At 38.4% G+C, this 21,560-nt stretch overlaps 1 protein-coding gene across 2 annotated transcripts in view; it reads left to right on the top strand.

Annotated features, from left to right (window-relative positions):
- The window catches only part of LOC125703482 (amyloid beta precursor protein), a 202,892-nt gene that overhangs the window by 158,535 nt on the left and 22,797 nt on the right, over window positions 1–21,560 (top strand). For both annotated transcript variants that reach the window (XM_048968045.1, XM_048968035.1), the window contains 2 exons: window positions 900–999; window positions 20,093–20,314. In XM_048968045.1, coding sequence (XP_048824002.1) covers window positions 900–999; window positions 20,093–20,314 — 322 coding nt within the window. The remainder of the gene's footprint in view (window positions 1–899; window positions 1,000–20,092; window positions 20,315–21,560) is intronic.

Below are 21,560 nucleotides of genomic sequence, written 5' to 3'. Positions count from 1 at the left end.
GTGTATTTCCATAACATCTTCGCTTCTTGAATAGGTCAGAAGGTCGAAGGAATGTAGGTTGGAGGATCTACCAGGGTGTTTTTATTTCAGTGGAAAATGGAAAAACAAAATTGTTCAGAAGCATAAATTTTTTCACTGAAATTCCTGTATGTAACCTATTTTCCTGTTTGGGCTTAAAATTGCCTTTGTCAGTAGCCTATGTCTTCCAGAATGCACCTCTGTTTTCCTTTCTGTTGAAGAGAGGTGATACCTGCAGAGTACCCTGGGGAGGATTATTGTGGGATGTTGAAATTCTACCCATAGCAGCATGGAGGCACAACCTGAGGCAACAGAATCACCTGGCACAACACAATAATGCTTCTGGTTGAAAATATTTTTTGAAATGTTTTCAAATGCTTTCAACGAGAGCATTCAGTCTTTCTTCAGAGAGTAGCTGTTTCTTTTTGCAGTGTTAGAATAAGGAGAAAGGAAAAAAAAAAACCAAAACAGCTGATACATTTTGATCCAGCAATCAGTTGCGCCTCACTTGGCTTGAATGGCATGCAGAAGATTACAGTATTGGGCAAGTGTACACATTATTGGAGAGTAAATGAGGCTGTGAATTTCTGCTACAATAGTTGTTTGTGTACCCCCACAGCGAATGTAAATTCTTGCTTTAAGTTATTTCATTCCCATGGTGTTTCAGGTATTTGCTATGGAGGAATGTCTAGCACACTACTTGTGTAGGAGAGGTGAATATCGCAATGCATTTGATAGTTTCAGCACATGGAGCATATTATTCCTACTTCAAGTAAAAACTGTATTGCTTTGCAAAAAAAAAAAAATTTGTAAAATCTTTGATAATAGCTACTAATAATAGTATTAGTATTCCCCTCCTTAAAATATTTTCATTTCTTTAGGTTATGACACATCTACGTGTGATATATGAGCGCATGAATCAGTCTCTCTCCTTCCTCTACAATGTGCCTGCTGTAGCTGAGGAGATCCAAGATGAAGTCGGTATGCACACTGCTAATGTAGAAAAACAAAAATATTCACTTGATAAGAAATCACCACTAAAAGCTAAATTGCAGCATCTTCTATTGATACACTGTCCCAGCTTACAAATAGAACAGGCTTACTTATGAATTATGAACTATAATGAATATAAACTTGTGAATATGAACTATCAGACAGACTAAATGGAAAAGCTTGTTCATAGTTTCCTTTCACAGCTTTCCTGTTTCTTTAAAAAATGCAATTTCATTATCATTATATGTAAACTTCATTAATTCCTGTGTAATCTATGCAGTAACATAATCATACAGCCTTTGTTGTTAATGTATTCCCTGTAATATGTTAATATACATTTGGAGCCTCCATGCTATATGGAAGCAGCTGTTAACAATCAGTAGCTTTATTAAATCCTTCCTAGGTTTGGATATTTAATTTGATGTGGCATTTACTTTAACTGATGCAGTCATTTGGGAAATCCCCCAGCTAAAGAATAGTTACGTTCACAAGAATTTGAGAAAAATGTAGGTAACTACTAGAGGCTAACAAATACAACTTGGAGTATCTTACCAGTCATGCATTTATTTGGTAAATTTGGTAAATTCTGTGATTATTTATGGAACAAGGAAGTGAGCGGTGCCATTGCAATAAGGGTGTGTTGGACAGAGTGGTGGTGGATTCCCCTGCACCCAAAGCACAAGTTAGGAAGCAGGTGTGTTTACTTGTAAGATAGCTTTAGAAAGTGGGAGATGAGCTCTGAAAACAGAGCTGGGAAGGTGGTTATGAGACCATAAGGAGAGAGATTAATTCAACTACATTCTTCTGTTCTTCATAGTTACAAGGCACAAACAACAGTCTCAGTTTGCAGTTGCAGAGAGCTATTCAAATAAGACCCTTATTGATAAATTGAGAGTGCATCATTTCTGCGGGAAAAAACCTGCTGATATTAGGTACTGGAGATACTCAGTTGTTGAGTTTGTTGGTTTTTACTCACAACTGTCATTCTCGTAGTTGTATTTTTGCTTGAAGTTTCAATTTCTTCTATTATTAGTAAAGTTAATGCTTATTGGTGAGGACATTCATCTTAATTGTCTTTCCCGAATACTGAAATGGAATAAGAATTTCAGAGGCTTTGAAGAGACATGGGAGCTGAAATCTCTTAACTGCTAAGTGGTTTACAAAAATCTGACTCCTAATCTCAAGTGTAATACTAGTTTTTAGGAGAAAAAAAAGGCTAAAATTAGTGGGGTATTATGTCCTAATGAAATGAAAGGAGCTAAGAATTTAATCAGTCTCTGAAGAATTTTTTCCCTACCTTGATTTTTTGGGGGTGTGTGGTTTTGGATGTAGTATAATTTCTTCAAAGCATTGCAAAATGCAAAGCAATGAAAAATATGTTCTTATATTGGGAGTTATTAGGCAGCAAAAATTAAAGACTACACTATTAGATCTGGGCTTTATTAAATAAAATAATTTGCAGTGTAGACAAGGAAGTTTATTCTCTTCCAGGATTACCATCTTGGTAACATTGACTTTATATTTGATTATACATGTGGCTTTTAAGGAAAGTTCTAAGACATCATTCCTTTCTATTAAAGAAGACAATGTCTTTCTAGATTTAAGCACAGTGATGAGCCAGCTTCAGATCTGTTCTGAAATTAATGACCTTCTTAGCCTTGGTACTCTTCTTAAATGCATGGAAAAGGAGATCTAATACTGTTGCTAAATCTATGAAGAAGAAAGATGCTAATAAAATTGTACTTTGTAAGGTTCCCCAAGAAATACTACAACTATCATTAAAAAGACAAATGTTTTAGTAAATACCTTCTTTGGAACCACTGGCTTAGAAAGTCCAGGCTAGTGACCAAGTTGGAAAATACCTAGGTAAAACTATTGCAAGCACCCAGCGTGTGACAAGTTATATGTGAGGAAACAGTTGAAAGCAGTTCTTCTCTCAGGCTGCTGTGATTCCAACTGAAATGCCTTATGTTTTAGTTGAGTTTCTTTGTTCATTATGCTTTTGGTTGCTAGTTCCACACTTGACTGCAGTGTTTTTGGTGAACAGTTTTCACCTTGAGGAATGAATAATCTTTGCTTTAGAATACATAGTTCTGACAAAATTACTTTTTCACTAGATTAAACAAGTGGTTCTATGAGCAGCAAGACAGACATGATCTAGTTTTCTGTGAATTTATGTTTTAACTCCTCCACAATAAGGTGCCACTTTTGGCTAGATCTTCTCACTGCTAGAAATATTATGCCCATTTTGTACAGTTTCTCCATGACTAGCTGTTGACAAAACTGAATGTCAGGTCTTCATATGTATGTGTATGTATATATATATAAACTACAAACTAAATTGACTTTTTCCTCATGTCTGCCTGAAAGACTGCTTACAAGATTCACCCTTGAGAAGTAAGTGGTGTTCTTGCCCTGGAAATGCATGTGGAGCTGAGGTGCCCCCTTATAATCTCTGTGTTGTTTTTGAGATCTTTATGCGGTGAAGTTGATTATATGAAATAGAATGCAGAGTTGTTCCTGGGACCTGGTGATTTCATGGACAATGTTTTCATCTTCAGCAGTCTGAAGATTACTTTAATTAGTAGCTTGTTGATTGTATGAATTGCAGTCTAACAGTTGGACATTCATGATTTCCTTTAAATAAAATATATTTTAAAAGTTTGTAATCTCAAAAAGCAGATTTAAGTCATAATTCTAAGGTGCAGATTCCAAAATGCCAAATCCAGCTTTTATTCTAAATGCAGCCTTTTCAAACGTCTTTATCAATAACTCTAGATGGTGCACCTTCAGCAAGTTTGCAGATGACACTCAGCTGAGTGGTACAGCTGATGAGAGGAAGGCATGCCATCCAAAGGCACCTGGACAGACTTGAGAAGTGGGCCCACACGAACCTAATGAGGTTTGACAAGGCCAGGTGCGAGGTGTTGCACCTGGGTTGGAGCAAACCCAGATGTGTGTACAGATTGGGAAGAATTTATTGACAGCATCCCTGCTGGACAAAAAGCTGGACAAGAGCCAGCAGTGTGCACTTGTTTGCCCCTAAGGCCAGCTGCATCCTGGGCTGCATCAGAAGAGGGGTGACCAGTAGGGAGAGGGAGGGGATTGTCCCCTTCTGCTCTGTTCTTGTGAGGTCCTGCCTGGACTACTGTATCCAGGTCTGTAGCCCCCAGCACAAAAAAGTCATAAAACTGTTGGAGAAGGTCCAGAGAAGGGCCACAAAGACGATCAGAGGACTGGAGCACCTGTCCTGTGAGGGCAGGTTGAGGGAGCTGGGCTTGTTCAGCCTGGAGAAGGTTCCAGGGAGACCTCATTATAGTCTTCAAATGCTTGAAGGGAGCTTATATACAGGAAAAAGACTGAGGTTTTTACAAGAGTAGATAGTGATAGGATGAGGGTATTCAAACTAAAGGAGGGGGATTTAGGTTAGCCGTTAGGTGGAAATTCTTTCTTCAGAGGGTGGTGAGGCAGTGGCACAGCTGTCTGGAGAAGCTGTGGTGCCCCATCCCTGGAGGTGCTTAAGGCCAGGTTGGATGGGGCCCTGGGCTGCCAGAGCTGGTGAGAGGCAGCCCTGCCCATGGCAGGAGTGTTGGAACCGGATGATCTTTAAGTTCCCTTCCAACCAAAGCCATTTTATGGCTCTTTGAATGCCAGCAGGTATCACGGCAAGAAGTTAAGATAAAGCTAAAGACAATTGTAGCCCTTATGAGCAATTTGTGACCTGTTTATGTTTGTTGGATTAAACAGAAAATGACTGAAGTGTATAGATGCATAGGAAGACCCACAAGATTTGAGGAATAGAAAGCATCCCTTAAATGAAGGAAGGGTTTGTTTTTTTTTTTGCTGCTTGGCATTTGACAAATATGTAATGTGGAAGTGCCACATCAGGATGGCAGGAATGCATTTTTGCAGGAAATTCAAGATGTGTAAGGAAGAATGCTGCTGCCAATCTGGACTTCAAGATGAGGCAGAGGGATAAAGGATCAGTGCAGCAGTTGCAGGGAGGGGTCTTTCTGACTGTGATTTTTATGATGGAGCTTGGAAAACAGGCAGACGTCTTGTTTAAGAGACCATTTATCACTCTGGCTGCAGGTGATTTCTCAAACTGCAGTGATGCAAATGTGCTACAAACCAGGTCGCTCTCTGCAACTGATGTAATCTTTGGCATTAAATAGTGTTTCTCACAGACAAGGATTATGAATATAAATAAAAGAGTGGCCCAAAAAATCTGAGAAGTGAGATTTGGACGCTGCAAGATAATTTACCTACCTTGCTATTTGTACTCTCCTTTTCCCTCTATAACCTTAATAGGTATACAACTTCAGAGAAGCAATGGTGGACTTTTTAATAGAAATCAGCAGTTTATTTTAGCACATCTTGCTTTAAATCCTTATTTGATTAGGCTGCTTATCCATGTATTAAAAGGCAGTTTATTGCTGGGAGTGGCATAGCCAGCACTGCTTCCAAATAAGAAGCTACAACAGAGTTCTGGGTATTAGTCAAATGGGTAGGTAATGAGCTGAATATTTAATTGTCTTTGCTGCTCTGTTTCCAAACTGATGTCCTCAAGTTCATGTTTTCTAGCCCCCTACTGATGAAATATTTAGCACCACCTAACTCAGCAGTATCATAAGTAACCCTGAGCCATCCAGTTATGAGTTATGAGCAAGTAATAAATAAGAGAATATGATTTCATTTGTCCCTTGGCAAATAAAATCAAACTACCATTATTTTATTATTCTGTTCCATTGCGTCTATCCTGTTCTTCTGCAGCACGCTTATTATATATCAGAGGGAGTGAACAAACACAAGCAGACTCCAGATCACTACATGCATTCAAATGCATACAGAATGTGGTGGTTCATGTGCCATTTGAATTATTTGTATGCTCTAGGTTAGCATTTGAGCAAGAGAATTTTGCCTCTTGACATTTAGTTCACAACTTCTGTTAATATTTGTAAGTATTTTTAGAAAAAGCTTGACAGCTGTAAATATAGGACAAGGCACAGACTAAAAATGAAGATTTGCTTTCTTTTAACCCTTTCTCTTTAACCATTAGATCCCTATGCCAGTCAGTTTGCATCTGCACAGGTAGTCTGGGTAACCAGACTACACTGAACTGCTGTTACTGAAGTGCTGAGCTACGTCTGATACTGAAGCATTTCTAAAACTGTTTATTTTCTAGCTGCTGATTTACTAATGGTCAATCCACAGCCTTGCTGCATTTCCTGCTATAAGCTTTATTAGAATGCTTTTCTCTGTTTCTTTTCTGGCATCCTTCTTAGGAAATTGGGAGGGCATTAGCTGTTTGCTGCAGGCTGACAATCCAAAATGAAAACCACTGTGGTTTGGGAATTTATTTTGCAGTATCAAAACAAATCCTTGAGGTTTTCCCAAAAGCAAATTGTGTATCTGTTCCGATTGGTGCCATTTCTTTTGTGATTGTTTTCCTTATCTTCCTCTTAAATTGTTATGATTTGAATATATAACCAGGTGATGTCTTTCAGACCACAATGGAACTTCTTGGCATCTCCTTTTTTTTGAGACTCTAATTAAGATTTAGCTGAATGAAGAGAAGCCCATCTTCAGAAATATTTAAAATCATTGAAGTGATGCTTAGGATTTCTGTGCCTTTATTTGAAGTTGGGTTGCCATATGGAAGGTATCAGAATAAAAAAGGGAAGTTGACATGTACTATATGTGTCAGTAGCTTTTAAAATGATGTTGTAAGGTATGGTAATAATATCGTTCATATATCAAGTAAAAACGGTAATTACCTTATGACTCAGTTTCATTACATTACACTATAAAATATTAAGGAGCTTCTTGAAAATGCTTAGTGGTCATGAAGATGTTAGGTAAAAGTTAGGGATCAGTTCTAGTCTTCCTTTTAAAACTAGGGGTGAAAGTACTGGTAACAGTTGTTTGATACAATTCATGTCGTGTACCAGAGTAGCTATAGAGTCTTATGTTGTTATTGCTGTTGAAGGAGAACCGGGTGCTGAAGCATGGATCATAAATGAATAAGCACTAGGATTTTTCTGTACTGAAGCAGACTAAGTGCAGTGAATGAGCACAGAGTAGGATAGAGAATTGTCATCTGTAGTGCACCTCCTAAGCACAGTTAAGGTTTTGCACCAGGTTTTGACAAACCTGCTTAATTAAGTCACTGCAAATCATCTGGAGTCTGCAATAGTGTTTTAACCCACATTTTGTAGGGACTGTTTCAGTTATCAATATTTACATTCTTGTTCCACTTCTTCGTAGTATAAACATGGTCTCTGACCTTGAAATAGATGATGGAGAATTCAGCTTGGTCGTTACACTGCCTGTGAGTGGATGAAGAGCCAGAGAAGAATTATTTTTCTGAAGCAATTCCTCTTTGTTACTAGTTATCCATACTTTCCAGCTCGTATTTCTTCTTGTCTTTTTAGATGGAAACAAATGGAGTTGAACTTGTCACCTAGGATAAGATAAACGGCTATAAATCAGTCTGCAGCTGCAGTAGTTACAAAAATCTGCAGTTGAAGAATGTTGGACAATTCCTACTAAGTTTTTGTGTTCTCCACCATTCCAGAGGTCACATTTGTTACCTGGAGTTGTAGTTTCTAAATTGTCCCAGGCACTTGTCTAGTTCTTAAGAAGCAGCGTCTTTGATTTTGGATGCAAGAAAATGTCATCTTTGCCAAATCATAGGCATTGTATTTCCCCCCCTTAAAAATGGCACATTTTTCCTTAGAAGTAATTCTTCTATTCAGGTTTGATGAATGTTTCTACACCATAGAGAAAATTCTCCATAAACTCAGAACAGATCTTCTGTAAGTAGCGCACTTAGGTGCATCTTAACCTAAGGTACTGTAAATCCTATGTTCTAAGGTTCAGCAGAAAGTTTCTGTGTATCTGGGCTGTGTCATACAAACTTTCTATTCCTCCAGTTCTGCTCTGCTGCCTTTGCCCAAGAGAATAATGTGATAGGAACAAACAGTTGAATGCAGCCTTCAGCGAATGTGGTTTTGCACAGATCACCCTACAGTGATTTCCAGTACAAACTGAAGGCTTCCAAAGGAAAAAAAAATTGAGTTTTCTATGCTGTTACTCTTTATTTTTTAATCTTCCTTGAAATCTTATAACATTCTTTTGAATAGATGATTCATTAGTACTCTAGCAAAAAATATATTGCTAGATCACAAACCAAAGATAGCATGGAGTTCTTGCACAAAAGCAAATGAATTATATACTAAAGCTTGCACATTATCTAGGGTGGTTTTATGTGCTTAAATACTGACATGATACATGCCTGCTGGAATACTTAAAAACAACTAGGACTTCTTCCACCACAGGACATTGATTTTAAAATCGTTTGGCTAGTTTATATATATAATTCAGCTTTTTTAGGTTTTTTTGCTTCATCATAACCCTACAGGATGTACTAAGCCACCAGTTTTGCCACTTCATTCTCTAATGTTTGAAATACAGCTAGATATCATTGAGCTGTTTCTTGTAGTATGGCAATGCACTCTGTTAATGAGGGGAATCAACCAATGCCTTCCTTTACTATGTTGCATTTTAATAGGGAAAGGTACTCACCAGCTGGAATAGCAGTCTGTTGCTGAGCCTTTGTAAATTCTGCACTCTGCAGGCTTGGCAGAGCTGATGAACCTGTTAGTACTCCAGGTTGGAGACTCAACTCTTTCTGCTAGTAAAATATATCCTCTGCTGCAACTTTGGAGAAGAGGAAAAAAAATCAGGGAAATAGATTCAACGTTTTCCTCTTCTAAGCCTCTCATGCTTTTCTGTCCAGTTTATTTAACTGTCTTAGAAAATTAGGCAGAGAGTAAAAGATGTTAAGAATAGATCTAAATGCACTTTGCTGACATTGATGTTCTCAAATGCTTTCATTAGTAGCATGCTATATCCTCTCCATTTTTTGTAGCTAAATGGTCTGTCGTATCTGGTCACGAGCATCAATGTTCTTGAGGAAAGATATGAGTCTTGATTTTTGTACGTGCAAGCCCCCTTTTAATCTCATAAATATCATGAAAACAACTTTAGGCAGTGAAGGAGCCAGCTTTCTCCAGATCTGCAGATATTGCAAATGAATTGATGCTCGGCTGAACATGAGCCGACAGTGTGCCCAGGTGGCCAAGAAGGCCAATGGCATCCTGGCTTGCATCAGAAACAGCGTTGCAAGCAGGAGCAGAGAGGTGATTGTTCCCCTATATTCAGCACTCGTGAGGCCGCACCTCGAGTACTGTGTCCAGTTTTGGGCCCCTCACTGCAAGAAAGATATTGAGGCCCTGGAACGTGTTCAAAGAAGGGCAACGAAGCTGGTGAGGGGTCTGGAACACAGGCCATATGAGGAGAGGCTGAAGGAGCTGGGAATGTTCAGCCTGGAGAAGAGGAGGCTCAGGGGAGACCTCATTGCTCTCTATAACTTCCTGAAGGGAGGTTGTAGTGAGCTGGGGGTCGGCCTCTTCTCTCGTGTCATTAGGGATAGGACCAGGGGGAATGGTTTCAAGCTACGCCAGGGGAAATTCAGGCTGGACATGAGGAAGTATTACTTTTCAGAAAGGGTGGTCAGGCACTGGAATGGACTGCCCAGGGAGGTGGTGGAATCACCGAGCCTGGGGGTGTTCAAGGAAAGACTGGATGTTGCGTTGAGGGACATGGTTTAGTGGGAGCTATTGGGAATAGGTGAACGGTTGGACTGGGTGATCTTTTAGGTCTTTTCCAACCTTAGTGATTCTATGATTCTATGATTCTATGATTCTATGAAATAAATGGCTGCGAAAGGTTTTCTCCAGTCATTTCACATGGCTCTCTTTGAAGAGAACAGTTGTATAAAAACAGTGAATGTATACGTGTATTATTTTAAATCAATATACTGAATATGTTTGGTACTAGAAAGCTTTGTAGGTCACCATTAACTCATAGTTACAGATATGTCCATGGACATATATTTGATTTGATTTACTTGCTCTTTGGTATGAACACAAAGAAGAGCTGGAACACTCATTCGCGAGATGATACAAACAAAGTACATTGTGGTACTGAAATTTTTTACACATTGCTTAAACTGGGACTTTTATCTAAAGCCTTATTTACTGCTCTGTGAAGCAGGATGGCTTCTCCCAGTCTTTCTCTTTGTATTTCCTATACTGCTTCTGCCGCTATGTTTTAAGGAACTAATGACTTCTCATGTGCCAGATTTAGAATGTCGTTCTTTCATCAGATGGATGACAAGTCTGAAAAAATCTTGAAGTTGTCCACCTTGCAAATGTGATCCAAGAGAAAGTTGGCTTGGAAGTGCTTGACTTTGTGAATATATAGGTTCCATTCAGTTGGGAGAGGCACTAGTTTGCTGAATGCATTTCCCACTTACAGAATTATCAATATGCTTAGTTATTGAAACTTACTTGGTTTACTATGCATGCAACTTAATTCATGGATATGTGTGCCTATAAAAGGCAAAAGTGTCTGGAATGGATAATGATGAAGTTTCACAGCTGTTCCAAAAAGGTTTTGGACTGTGGGGAGATGAAATCTTCACTGTGCTTGTCTATCCCAGCCTTTGTTAATCGACGGAGACTGAGTCACATCAGCCAAACTCCTCTTCCTGTCACCATAGATTGAGTTATTAATGCAAGTGTCCATGAATTTTCAGCCATGATTTTGGGCTGAAGTAGCCCAAAATCATAGGAGCACAACCACTCCAACACGAGCTTCCAAGTCTGTCTTGCTGCTGCATTACAAATGTCATTGAGTTTAAGATCAGACTCCTAACAAGGAGTGTTTGATTGTGAAAGAAGCAAATTAATCATCTTAATTCTTACTTGCTATTAGATTGAAGGTATCCACTCAGAACTTGTTACAGACCATCTGCAAAAGCTATAGAACTAGCATGTCAGTTGCCATTCCCACAGCAAGTCTCAGGAATTGCTATCCAGAGGAGTTTAAGCACTGAAGTCTGAAATGTACAACCATAAGCAGACGCCCTGAGGGGTAGATCTATGTATGCCTCTAATGCCAGTGGTGTGCTAAATTTTACTCTACTTGACCATGACTATCTTCACCTGTGCTCAGAGAAAATTCACATGTGCTTACTATAATCAAGAGTATCTGATGTATTCTTGCTAGGCAAGCTCTTACTGTTCAGCTAAAAAGAGAAAAAAATTACTGAGGTAAGGATATTTGACTTTGCAGAATGTCTGGATTGATGGAAATATTACAGTAATCTCCACAATTTAGTTGCCATGCACATGGGATTACAAATGAAGCAATTTTTCATCAGCACAGCTTTCTCCTGCTGTTCAATTCTCATATGCCTAATTTAATTGAAAAATGAATTGTGCTTGCTATGGGGGGAGTCCAGTCCTCTCACTGTTCTGCTTCCTGCTATTAGAGCCTGCATATGAGATACAGTGTACAAAGGTGTCAGTACAGACCATGTCCTCCTACATGTATATATTTGCTATGTTTAACAAACATTTTTCTTTAGAATACTTAGCCTAAGTTATATTTAGCCTATCAAGTGCTAAAACTGGACTTAGAAATAGGCAAAATATCTGAAGCAGATGCTGCACAGTTCCATTTAGTTCTGATTCAAGTTACTATGAGTGAGTCAAATGTACAGTGCTCTCTTAAGTCCAAGGGAATCAGACACAACAAATTAGAACTTCAAAATGCTCAAATGTGTGTATTTTTATGGAATATGTAATGGTTTCCAAGCTGCCCAAAGAGTTTGGTAAGCATCAGAAAAAAATAAAAAAATCTGTGTGATTTGTCTAGTGACCTGTAGAAGAGCTTATATAAAATAATAGGTAACTTCTTTCAGGTGTTAGAAGGAGTTTTAGGCTGTGTTCTGGTTTGGGGTTTTACCATCTATTATGAGGTTGGCAAATAAATATGGCTGATAGTTAAATAACTTAGATATAAATAGCACAGTGCCTGATGTGGATCGGGATTATGCTGTATGAGGGCTGCTCTAAAAGTACAGCTTTTGATTATGTTGTGCTGGCCCACAACATCAGAGATGGACAGAATGGCTCCTGACATAGCAGTACAGATGAAGCAAAGGTGTCACTGCATTCCTCTATGCAGAAAAAATGGCACCCTCATTCACTGACTCTTGCTGAGCATTTCTGGAGACCAAACAGTGGATGTGAGTGCAGTGAGGGGTGGGTGTTGCATTTCAGCAATAATGCCAGCGGTCACCTCTGCTGGTGCAGATTTTTATGAGTGCAGCATGCAGGCCCTTGCTCATAGCTGGCAAGAATTGTGGTGACTACGTCAAAAAATAGTGTTTTGTCACTGAGAATTTGCTCTGTCAGCCAGTGTTATTGTGCTCTTTGTTGTCAGAAAAAAATGTTGTTCCATTTGTTGTAATGGAAATAAATTGGAGGCATTAGCTTTGGAGCAATCTCCATACAGTGTATATTCTTGATCACAAAATAGTTTCAATTCATTTTTTTCTCCAGGTATGTTTTTTTAAGTACTGTTTTGCCTGAGTTGACGTTTGGTTGTCATCATCTTACTCAGAGAGGAACTTTTCACATGCTAGAACGTAGAGATCCCTGTCTATAAAATGTGGTGCTCAGCATAAACAAAGCTGTACTCTATTCAAATTTTATACCAAAAGGAATGCTGCAACATGGAAGTAGCGGTTTTTTATGTTTACTCCAGAGCTTTTGTGGCTGTGAATAGTGAATTCTGTCTCATAGACAAAATTACTACATTAACCAAGTTTAATGAAGTGGATGTGAGCAGCGGAGGAACAACAGAAATGGTTAAAAAGTCTTGAAGTCATGAAAGTGAAGAGCAGTGTCTTTTAGTTTTATTTAATGACTTTTTTTTTTCCAGAGGTAACATAAGCTTCTGGTGTTTTTCTGTCCCACATATTTTGTGCAATACTCTGTTTTTAATTAAAGAGGAAATGCAGTCATGATTTAGATGACTCACTGTTAAAACAAACTATAAATGTGTACCTATGTATAGCCATATATCAATATTTATCTACAGTGTATTTAGCTGTTGAGTAGCTAAGAGCTTACAGTAATTACAGCATTCTTTCACTGAAGGCAAAGAATTCCACAGCAGCCTTCATACAAAATAGGCAGAATTTCAAGAGATTTATAACCAGCTGTGGGAGAAACAGCAGGTGGATGTTTCTGATTCTTCACCAGTGTAGTGGTGTGGAAATTCTCATGCACTTCTCTCCAAGCCTCTCTGAAATTGCACAACCGTGTACAAAACTGAATTGGCATTGCATTCCATCTCTAAGGGGAAAGCCTAGGTCATATTGAGATTAATCACTGCATAGTAATAAAACCAGCTGGTAAGTGTTTTTGCTGAATTGGGTTTTCCAGACTTTCTCATGCTTTGAACTGTTTAATGCCAGAAATTTTTTTTGTAATACGATCCACTTGTAAGGCAACCAATTTGTATCTAAGTTAAACATCTTTTTTTTCTTTTTTCTCTTTTTTTTTTTTTTTAACAATTTAAGTCAAATGAGTCCGAGACACAAATTTAAGTGGGGCATTATTACATGCATCTGTTTACAGGAGGGTACTCATATGGGTTGTTTTTATAATACGATTCGGGAAGCATTGAAATCTATATATGCTGAAGTGGCAGAAGCTGTAAGAAACAGAAAAAAATGAAACTTGTAATTTTTTTAATGGATTAGAAGCATTCTTTTTATATTACAGCCATTCTTTTTAATATATTTCTAAATATTACAGCTGTTCTCAAGTTCAGAGGTGTATTTTCTTTAAACTTCAATTTTTAGACAGCGGGGTGTTTTTAAGGGCCCTGGGATGGTTCTTTTATTAACTTACTGCAAGAGGAAAAAATATAAGTCAACTGTTTCATGATACCTCAAATGTCATTTTATGAGAACTTGAAGAGCCTTTTCACCTTATGGAAAGACATTGCCATACACATAAGAATCTTCTAAGTCTGAAAAACTGCTGCTGCTACTTCTGCTATTTACTTTTGTCTTAGTGGTGATGTTTCTACAGAACAGAAAGTAAGAACTGTGAAATGCTGTTTTCCATGGTTATTGTTCTTTCAGTCTCATTTTAACCCCAACAAAGACATAATGCAGTGTAAAAGTTTCCATAAGGGGACCTGTGATGTAATTCCAGAGGCTAGCCATAAGAAAGTTTAGATCTGATGGATCAGGTAATGAAATTTCTTTGTCAGTATGGATCAGACATTATAGGCAGGGTTCATTTCCAGTGTTTCACAGGATTGATATTTCTCATCACTCTTTTATCATCATCTTCAAAGCCTACAGACAAATGAAACCACTCATGCCTTCCTGTAGACAGGTCGCTTTTAATAAAGTTGTCATCAGAATCAATTCCTAAATTATATTTGTCTTGTACCACTGAAATGCATTAGTTCAACACTGAACAGCACATAATTATGTTTTGCAGCTTGATAATTATGACATCTAGCAGGATGCAACATCGTCATATGATACTTGATTCAGAACACCTTAAAGTAATTACATGCTTGGAATTTAGTGGAGCTTAGCTCTTTATGGCTTGGTACAACCAAGTAGGATTAAATTTAAGCACGTGCTTGAAATTTCTTCTAACTTGGACAGAGGCTGGAGGAAATAGACACTATTTTCTGGCATATTCTTTCCTTTCATCTCAAAGGAGAAAATCCTACTTGATGCGATAAACTTTGTATGTGAAACCTACAGGATATACGACTGACTTAACTACCTTTCTGACTTGTAGAATCTGCATTCACTGCAGGTACAGAAAGCACTTCGGACTGCAAAAGTTACCTATGAAACCCTCACACATGGTGAGATCCTCACTTTGCGTTACAGAGTTGCTTGCACAAACCTGTAATTCCCATGTGTCTCACCACAGGTGTCTTCTGGAGAAATGTTTGTGCTTCCTAAATGTGAAATACATTTGTTTGCATTAGTTTTGTGGCAATACTACCAGTATAATTGATGTTTAGAAGTATGTGTTGTCAGTTTATACAGGAGTTCTAATACAAATGCAGATGTTCAGGTAAATAATATTATATTTTGTTTTAAAATATTCACTAATACAAAGCCTCTAAGGAGGTATTGTTTTCACATTTACCAGTTTGGGGTGTTTTGATTTATATAGCTGACAAAATTCAGACATTCAGGTTTAGTTAAAAACTAACTATATTACATCCATGCTACTCCTTTGGGCAAACACTTGTGTTGAGGATTATGAACTGTGGCATACTGAATTAGCCCATAAAATAGGCATACAACTGAAAGCTGCATTTAACCATGTTACGTCTTACCACATGCATTATTATAAATGATTGTGTAATTGCTCTTAGTAATCCTAATTGTGACATAAAACATTTGCTTGATTTAAACTATCTTCCAAATGATGTAAGATAATACATGTGCAAATGAAGCAATCACTGTGACTCAGATGCTCCTAATTTTTGCCATTGGGAACAGTAAGGTGGTTGCTGACACTTCTAAATTTGTCATTTTGAAAACATGCTCAAAAGCAGCTATAACTTTGAGAGGACCACATGCTTATTTGTCAGTGAGTGCTGACTGATAAGGGTGATTATGAAGCAATAAGACTCTGCTTTTGCACCAGTTTATTTGAATTGGTTCCCAAACCTTTATTTGCTGGATCGATATGCAGTCTATCATGTATATGTGGTTTTTAAAAGGAAGTTTGCTTATGGAGTGAAACTATGGCATGTATGTAATTTGAAGGTGTCTTAATTAGTACTTAGAAGAGTTGTTTTGAGTGCATTTCTGTTCTAATTTGATTTTAAACCTTAAATTGACATACAGAACTTCCAAAATTCTAACTAACTACCAATTTTGAAGTTACTTTTTAAGCAGGTACAAGAATTGTGCTTGCCATAATGAGGTCAGAGCTTTTTGTCTGTAGGTATCCAACAAAAGAAAATAAAGCAAAGCAATGATGTAAATACTTTGGGAAATTTTAAATACATAATTTTGGAAATTTTAAATAAATAATCATTTCAGTAAAAATGATTACTTGAAAGATCATTAGTGAACAGCTTGTGTTCTAGAGCAGCAAGTAAAGATGTTCTCCGTTAAACTTTTTTCGTTGTATCTATGCCAGCTAGGATTACGTACCGCAGAGTCCAATGTGGTAAACAGTATTGTATACCAACAAAGTGTGACAGAATATCATGATCTGTGTTGCTCTAATAGTTTTGGCATGGTATTCACTATTAAAGTGCTCTTACAAAGCCAATCTGCCAAGGGTATGGTCATGGGATATTGTAAATGAACTGCTTTCAAACAACCCAACGTCCACCAGATGTTTCCAATGAATTTATTTTCTTCTCCTCCGTATTTCTCTTTTCCAGAGAAGTAGAGAAGAGACCAGTCTAGAAAGGAGTTTGCAGTGGTCTTAGTCTTGTATCTAATGTTCCCAAAGATATTTTGCTTCAGTTTTTCTTGATGCTATTGTTTAGTGGTAATAACGCATGGGGGAATGCCCACAGTGAGTGTAAGAATGAGTGAAACTTCCTTACAAATGCCAGTAAGTCTGAGAAGTATTTTATTGAAGAGTGTAACTGAGCCTCTTTCATCCTACGAAGGATGAGTTTGGGTGCCTGAAGGTCGCCGTGCTGCAAGTCCCAGGCTTTCTGTTAGTAGAGCAGTTGCACTTTCACACCAAAACCAGCTGCTGGGAGATTTGAAGTCTCAACTTAGTGGGTTTTTTGTTGTTTGTTTTGTTTTGTTTTGTTTCTGTGAAGTTGTGGTTACTGTTGAGCTGTGCTCTCAAAATGTAAAAAAATGTTTCAACATCCTCCTTATTTTTCTCTGGCAGGACTTAACAGAATGTTACAAAGAGATAATGAGTAGAGCAACAAGTCTATTATAGGAAGATTGTCATGAGGGTTTTTGTCTTGTTGGTTTGAGGGGAGATGAAATTTTGAAAAGCAGCCTAGAATCTGTATATTTTCAGCGCCTAATAATGAAGACATTCACTGCACAAAGAAAGCCCCTGAAACAGCCTTGAATGCACATCCTAGCCTCCAGCTGCATCTGTACTCTCTACTTATTTAGGGAATTGTCTTTTGTGGGGTGGGGAAATTGAACTGGCAACTGTGAGAAAGGGAGGGAGTACTTTATTGATGGGTAACAATGAGGCTATATGGCTTTCCATTAGCGTAGCTGGTGATGCAAGTAGACATCGATACTTTGAACAAAATCAACGCTGAAAGAATCAATCTTGGGATTTGCCAGCTAGCATCAATAACTGGAAATCCTAGGGCAAACTTTTTTAACAGCTCGGAGATTGAAACAATTGTTTGCAAATCGTTTACTCAATGCAGACTCAGATGCCTTGGTCTGATGGACTCAAGCACAGTTCTTAAGCCAAGAGCTTCCCATTTTTCACCATAGTTCATTGCCATCGTGTCAGATGGGCTGATTCATTTTGGCCATTGTCTCCCTGCTTGTCAAGTGAATGCAATCATAATCTGCTTATTGCAATATCTGTTTGCCTCACGCGAGTTGGTTGAAGTTTGTGTTGTGTGCCACAGCTGAGTAGCAAACAACGGAGCCTGCAAGAGCTGGTGACAACTCACACCCAGTTGGGCAGCACTGAGAGCTTTTACGTACTTGTCCCTCACAGCCTCTGTAGCGACAGTATTAATGATGTGAGTCTGGCACACATCTCTGCAGCTCAATGGGTCCTCCTGTGTTTCTGCAGTGGCCTTCCCCTTGAGCATGGGTCTCCATGCTGGAGAGCAGGTCCTACACCCCCTGCTCCCTCCCCTCCAGGCATGTTACTCTCCAAGGGCAGGAGCTGTCTGTAGGTCACACAGTGTGCATCAGCAGAGAGAAACAAGGCAGGAAAAGCATTGTGCTGGTGCACAATTGACACTACCTGTAGAAAAAAAGGGGTGTGTGAGGTACAGCACCTCTGTGCCTCTGCTGCCGAGGCTGCAGCTCTCTGCATCTGTGTCACAGAATCCGCAGGCACTGGGAGGACAGATAGGATGAGGCAAGTTGTGCCTCAAAGCAGTTTCTGGGTTGCAAGTGCTTAGATCCCCAGTGATACTCATCTTTTCTGTGATCAGCCATAACTTGGTATCATAATGTGCTAAGCAGGTGTTACCCCTGACGCCCTGCAAGGCACCCGGCACTTGGAAACCAGGCTTTTTAACATCTAGCTCCTTTTTTGATAAGTCTCATCTTCTGCAACTAATAAAAATTAACGTGTACCATGTGATACAATGTCTGCTTATAATATCAAGTTACAACTTATGAAATAATATTGTTTTCAAGAAAGTGAACATGAATGGAAAAATAATTCAGTGTTCAGCAGGAATTCTGTACTGTCCTACTAAGTCCTTCTTATGAACAAATTCACTGACAGAATTTAATTTTCTGTACACATTAACAGTAACGTTGGCTTACTGTCTACTAATGTGATTACTGCTTCAGTAGGAAAATTGGTATTGAAACGTCAATTTGCAAGATTTAAGACCTGTGCTGGCCCCAGGGTTTGGGTTGTAACTTTGATGTTCTGACTCTGGTGCAGTAGTAGTTTCATCAGCTCTAAGAGATTTATATATATATTTTATATATCTAGGCTTTGCAAAGCCTACATATATCATCACTGAGAGAGGTAGTGAAGCAGTGCCAAATCTAATGCTCTTGAGTTGGTGGCGATCCTTGTTGAGGGCTACTGTGTAGGTTCTGTTTGCTGCTGTGGTGGTATGCTGTTGTGTACGCTCAAGAGGGAAATATGATTGAAAAGATTTCACTGATGTCTGTAAAGCTCTGGTGTATTTAGAAATGTAGATGCAATTTCTCATTGGGGATGCTAGGAAATGAGAAAGCCCTTACAGAGCTACATAAATGGTCTAGCAAAATACAGTGGTGATTGCTGTCCCTGATTTGCTACAGGTTTCAGATGTGGATGTGAAGCAGTAACAGTGACTTGACTTAGTCATTAATGAATTCAAAAGAGAAGCAAGTCCTAAGAAAAGCTTTTGTATTATCAACTGTCATGTGTGTACTCATGTGCAAGCACTTGGACTTGACTAGTGTTAACACTTACAGGCTTCAAGTCTGAACTATTTAGAACTTTTAACAGCTGCATACTAAGTATATTGATGTATTATTAGCAGTTACTTACCTTCTTCATAGCACTTGCTTACTAGAAAGTGGTTTTGTGCACCAAGTTCCTTCAGAGTATGTGCAAGTAATGTACCTCTACTGAAAAAAGAAAAAAAAATACAATAAAGGAGATCAAGAGTGGATGAACTTTGATCTAAGAAAGGTGTTGGAATAATGAAGCACACCCAAAGAACCTTCAAGCATATTTTTAACACTGAGTTCAATAATCTGGCCTATAATATCGTTGGAGTTGGAAAGTGCTTTCATTGTTCTCACTTTACTGTAGTCCCAAAAGAAACCACAAAAAACAAAACAAAACAAACTAGATAATATTGCAGAGCTTTAGATCCTGGTTGTTTGTGAAATTTTATGTACAGATGCTTATTGCTTATTGTAATTTAAGATTGTTAGAAAAGAACTATTTCCATGTTAGTAAAGTTACATCGTTAAAAGAACAAATGTTTCTTCAGATTCAGTGTTATAGTGAGCCCAATTTAATACAGTAACTGTTGCAGTGATTTAGGATTTAAGAACAAGGCTGAGCTTTTGTAAGTGAGCATTTCGAAAGAAGGGAAAATAGCAAAGACAGTCTTTCCTGTGGACCTCTTGCATGTTGAGGTATGGGAATGTGTTGAGTTGAAAGGAATTGATTTGTGCTTCTTTTAAAAGAAATGGGGAAGAATCTAGGGACTTGTGAAGCACACGCTGTGATCTGTGGTGTTAGATGGGTAACAGTATGGAACAGTTCTGGTTGATGTTTAAAAAATGCTTTACTTAGCAGTGGTGCTCCTCAGAGTTTCAACTATTCCAAATCTTGATGTTTTTCTTTATCATGATAAAGTAGGGTCTCATGACTGTAAATTTGTACTACAATAACCCTGGAAATAGATGCTCAGAAATGCAGGTTTTTTTCAGATCATTTCTGTGTTCATTTCCTTGCAGATGAATTGCTTCAGAAAGAACAAAACTACTCTGATGATGTCCTGGCCAATATGATCAGCGAACCCAGAATCAGCTATGGAAATGATGCTCTCATGCCTTCATTGACAGAAACTAAGACCACAGTTGAACTTCTCCCAGTGGATGGAGAGTTCAGTCTAGATGACCTTCAGCCATGGCATCCCTTTGGTGTTGATTCTGTTCCAGCCAATACTGAAAATGAAGGTAGGAACAATAGTGGGAGAAACCACAGAGTATTCTCAACTGTATTTTATGATGATTCTTTCATTTTATTCATTGAAAATCGGCATATTTCTGATGTAAGAATGATAAAGGTCTCAACTGTGAAGTTTTAGAACTGGTCTGCCTGCTGTGTCTCTTTGATCAAATAGTTCTGACTTAAATGCCAATATAGTCACACAATATAATTCAGAGTTGAACTTATTTCTCTTTAAAAACAGATAAAAATAAATTCCAGCATCTTATGAGTGTCTTACAATGAGAATGAGCAAAGGGAGATAAGTTGTCAGATGTGTCATGATAGAATAAATGTTTTCATTAAAGAGCTTTTTATTGCTGGCATGAAAATGGCTATAGATCTAATACGTTGGTTTTGGGTTTTCTTGGTCATATGGAATGTACTGCAGAAATATTTGTGCATACACAGCAATGCAACTAGCTAGTGATGACGTCTTCCCTGAGGAACATTTTATGTTGCTCATGGGCAAATGTATTGAAGTGGCTGCCTAATGTTTTAATAATTAATGTATAATCTGGAATCGGTGGTTCACTTGGGTGCCAGAGCCAATTAATTAGAAACATAAGGAAACTCTGATGATGTTGTTCAAGTTCCTTTGCTTGTGCTTGTTTTCCTTTACCAGTTCAAGTCCATCCTCATTAGTGCAAAGTTAATCCCAGCAGTGGAGGTTTGTTTCTGCAGAAGAGTGCTAGTTTTACAAACATCAGAGTTACAGAAGTTTTCTCCGTGTAATTCTGTGCTTTGTGGATCAAGCATAGCTGGGCTGTGCAGACAGTGAAGTATTTCAGATATGTTTTGAAATCACTGGTTTAGCTCTGCCTCCTCTGAGAGTAAGTTTTGATCACACACCTTGTTCAGTTCTCTGTGAGTGAGTGCTTTCCTCTAAGTCTCACTTCAATACAATGTGTGAGAGGCTGTGGGCTGCTTCATGCTTGCAGTGAAGCAGGAACCAGTTTTGTGATCAAAGTGGGTAATTGCCAGGTGTCAGAGAAGCCAAAGATCCAGGCTAAGGTGCAAGCAGAGGTCGACTAATAAGTTAAATGGAAGCATATCGAATATGAGGGGAAGAGAAGAGAGTGGGGCTAAAATGAAAACATCAAGAAGTCAGCAGAAAGGAGATGGGCAAACTCAAGTGGACTGGCCAGCCATACGAACCTGAAGAAAGTAGATGGTGGTGAGGACTCTGGGCGTATCTGAAGGATGGCTACAGAT

The sequence above is a fragment of the Lagopus muta genome, chromosome 1, assembly GCF_023343835.1.
Source record: "Lagopus muta isolate bLagMut1 chromosome 1, bLagMut1 primary, whole genome shotgun sequence".
Classification (NCBI taxonomy): Eukaryota; Metazoa; Chordata; class Aves; order Galliformes; family Phasianidae; genus Lagopus; species Lagopus muta.
This window is presented reverse-complemented; position numbering and strand designations above follow the sequence as displayed.